The 3,370-nt window shown below is 36.4% G+C and overlaps 1 protein-coding gene across 1 annotated transcript; it reads right to left on the reverse strand.

Annotated features, from left to right (window-relative positions):
• Positions 1 to 242: 242 nt before the first annotated feature.
• On the reverse strand, positions 243 to 1,519 carry LOC114274112 (NDR1/HIN1-like protein 6). The gene has a single exon (XM_028215973.2). The coding sequence runs from the start codon at positions 1,327 to 1,329 to the stop codon at positions 634 to 636; it is 696 nt and encodes a 231-aa protein (XP_028071774.2). The 5' UTR covers positions 1,330 to 1,519; the 3' UTR covers positions 243 to 633.
• Between the last annotated feature and the right edge of the window lie 1,851 nt (positions 1,520 to 3,370).

Below are 3,370 nucleotides of genomic sequence, written 5' to 3' on the forward strand. Positions count from 1 at the left end.
TGCAAAGAAAATCCTTTAAAATAATTCTTATTGTAGAAAGCCCTAATTTTTCAGGGGATCAAAAGCTAAGGCTTCATTTTGATGAAAATTCTTTTGAGCGCATCATAGAACAGGTATGCCAAATTATTGATCCTGAAAGATCGTTGAGAAGCAACTGTTCCTGTAACATAGAACACGCATAAATGTTTTCATAAAATTCTTACCTAGACACTTGGTTCTGAAACATTGTTGGTTGAAGTCAGTTTCTGAACATGATTGCAACATTTTATTCCTCATATCCCTTCTTCTTCAAATGAACTGTATAGAATTACCATTTCTTTCTAGACCGTTCAAACTCTGAGTATCCAACCATGAAACTCCGTAGTTTTGTTTTATTACTATAGAATAGAGATCTAATATTGATCATGAAAATCTAGTTTCTGTCCTGCTATCCATACTGAATTGAAAATCCAACAGAAGCCTACGTTACACAAGCTACACCTGCATATTCGTATCTATCTTACTTTATAACATACATGAATCCTTGTTAAACAACTGAAATATTACACAAGTGGTCCTTGGAGAAACTTGGGTTTGTTTTGTTCACTCGAAAAAGAAGAGCGATCATGAAGTTTGAATATGCATTTGTCGAATTCACAATGAAAAACCCACATTGTATTTACTCGATAAGATCCCAATTTTCTTGTTAGGAGACAAGTTATCCACGACCAAGGAACAATTAACGAAAACCTTGAACTGACTCATTGAAAACTCGGCCACCACAACGTTGACAGGCACCTTCACCTGCACCAACAACGGAATCTTCCCGCTGTTTCGGTTCTGCATGAGGGCCTCCTGAAGACCCGACCCGAACTCACTCTTTCCTTTCAACAAGACATTTATCATGGTTGTGTTCTTATGGCCCTGAAGAAACGAAGGAAAATGCCCAGTGCAAAGTGTGGAGTCCTTGTATGAGACAATCACGAAGTTGTCGCGGCCATATTTGAACCCAACATTCTCATTGGGGTTTTGGGCCTTCACAGTCACCAAAAACTCGGTGAGGAGGCTGAAATCGGGCTGGAGGTCAAAAGCCTGGACGGTGAGGCCTTGTACTTGGTAGGAAGGCATGTTGGGCTTGTAGAAGGTGTAGAAATAGAAAGCAGAGCCAGCTATGATGACGAGGAAGAGGAAGAGGAAGCAATAGAAGCAACATATGCATTTGAGGCAACAGTTTCTTCCTTTTTTGTGATGGGAGTGGTACCGGGGAATGTTGCGGCGGTACGGTGGTGGCCGGAGGCTTCCATTGTTATCTGACATCATGGCGTATGGCGGTGGGGGTGCAAGACTCATTGAAGGCAACAATGGCTCAATGTGCTAAGAGTGCACCCGTGGTGGGTATTCCATCAAACGAGATAGAAAAGAGGGGAGGAGAAGGAAGAAGAAAGAGAGGCTCTTCTCCTTCCTCTCTGCCGAAATGTGAACCGGATGTCTATGGAGAGAGGATTTAATTTAGAGATGAGTCCATTGGTTAAGGACATTGTTACATATGTGTGGTCAAAGATATACATATATAGCATTTGTCTAGCTGGCTATGTAGAATATCTGCCAGACTTAATAGATAATATCTGCTATAATTGGGTTTTATGTATACCTGCTATCTCCTCAAATGCCTTGTTTATATCCTATTTAGGCCTTGTTTAGAACAGGCTTTTTTAGTAATTTTTGATTTTTTGACTAAAATGTAACATAAAAAAAACTAGTATGTTTGGGATGACTTTTTGACTTTTTACGAAAAGATGTGCAAAAGATAGAGAGAAAAGAGAATTTTTAACTTTTTAGTACAAGTTGTTGGCTTTTTGATTTTTTTAATAATTTTTTAATTTTTTAGTTAAAATAGCCACTTGACAAACGAGGCCTTAGAGACATAACATTTGGGGTTGCTAGCTATTTTGGTTCATTTCTGCGCTGTTTTTCTTCATGATTTTTAGATGGGCAACTCAATGGACCGCCCCTCACAGGTCAACAAGGCAGACCGTGGGTCAGACTTCAAACTCTTGGGCCGCTAGTAGTATGAGCTTGGGCTGGGTAAAAGTGTATTGGGCCTTATGTTACCAAAAACGCTGATACCCTAGCAAATTACGTATTAATACGTACGTTTCGAAATACAATAAAGGTTGAGACCCCCTTTGGGGGTCACTCCCTTCACCCCCTTTACATTTGATTGGCTAACTCTTTTTTTTTTTTTTTGATCTCCCAATCCCCAACCCCCACGTGTGTGTGGGGGTGGTGGGGGTGAGACTTTTAAGGAGGTATGAATCATTGCTCTTCGAAATATAGTACACTTTTCTTTCAAAATAATAAATTTAGTGATCTAAGGCGTTCCCAAAAGTTTTTTTTTCCAATATATGTCCTTAAATGTTACTTTAGGAGGGAAAAAATCAAATATAATGAATTAAAATCTAAGATGAGTTAAGTTTTGACAAGATAAAAACATTATAAACAAGAAGAAATTTTTTTTATTGGATAACTAATAGTTAAAAGACAATTATGCTAGAAGTATCGTAAATTTTTAAATGTAATATATACTAGTTTACTTTTATCGCACCACATTTTAGAGCCTGTGACATATCACGTTCCTCTTCCCTTTCTCCTTTCATGTAGCAAAACGATTAACGTTCCAGATAACATAGGTTGGACTAGAGCGGACCATAAGCCTTCAGGTCAAATGATGTCCTTTTAAAGGTTTACTGTGTAGAGACAATTCAAGTAAAGATATTGACATATTAAATTACATGTTCTTTCATATAAAGTGTGGGTCCATGTGATGGTGTGAGATCCACGTTCCATATCTAACATTCCATCTGAGAGAATAGATAATTTATTATATAAAATTTTATACGTTTCTAACATTGTTGAGACAACTCTCTCACATTTTGATAGTTAGAATGTTGGATATGTTAATGAGGATGTGATATTGTTGCTAAGCTCTTGAACTATCCATCCAAGTTCTCGATGACCTAAGAAGCACGGGTGCGGGTACGAGTACGGTACGGGTACGAGTGTGGGTACGTCGATACGGCAAAATCTCAAAAAAGTAGGATACGGGTACGGCTGCGGTACGCCGATATTTTTTTATTTTTTTTATTTTTTATAATTATGGTTAAAAGATCCAACCTACAAATTGAAATTAAATATCAAAACTAAGAAGTATGATTGATTATTAATTTTGTTCTAATTAATTTTTATAATTTTGTTCTAATTAATTTTTTTGATTATTGACATTATATAAGTATGATTGATTATTAATTTTTGTGTTCTAATTTATTAATTTTTTTGATCTATTTTTTTAAATAATTTATAAAGGCTATATATATAATATATAAATAAAAAC

This window comes from Camellia sinensis, chromosome 8, assembly GCF_055761805.1.
Source record: "Camellia sinensis isolate YWXY chromosome 8, ASM5576180v1, whole genome shotgun sequence".
Taxonomy (NCBI): Eukaryota; Viridiplantae; Streptophyta; class Magnoliopsida; order Ericales; family Theaceae; genus Camellia; species Camellia sinensis.

Bases quoted from the DNA above. Each gene is read 5' to 3' on its own strand.
- LOC114274112 (XM_028215973.2), bottom strand. From the start codon at position 1,329: ATGAGTCTTGCACCCCCACCGCCATACGCCATGATGTCAGATAACAAT.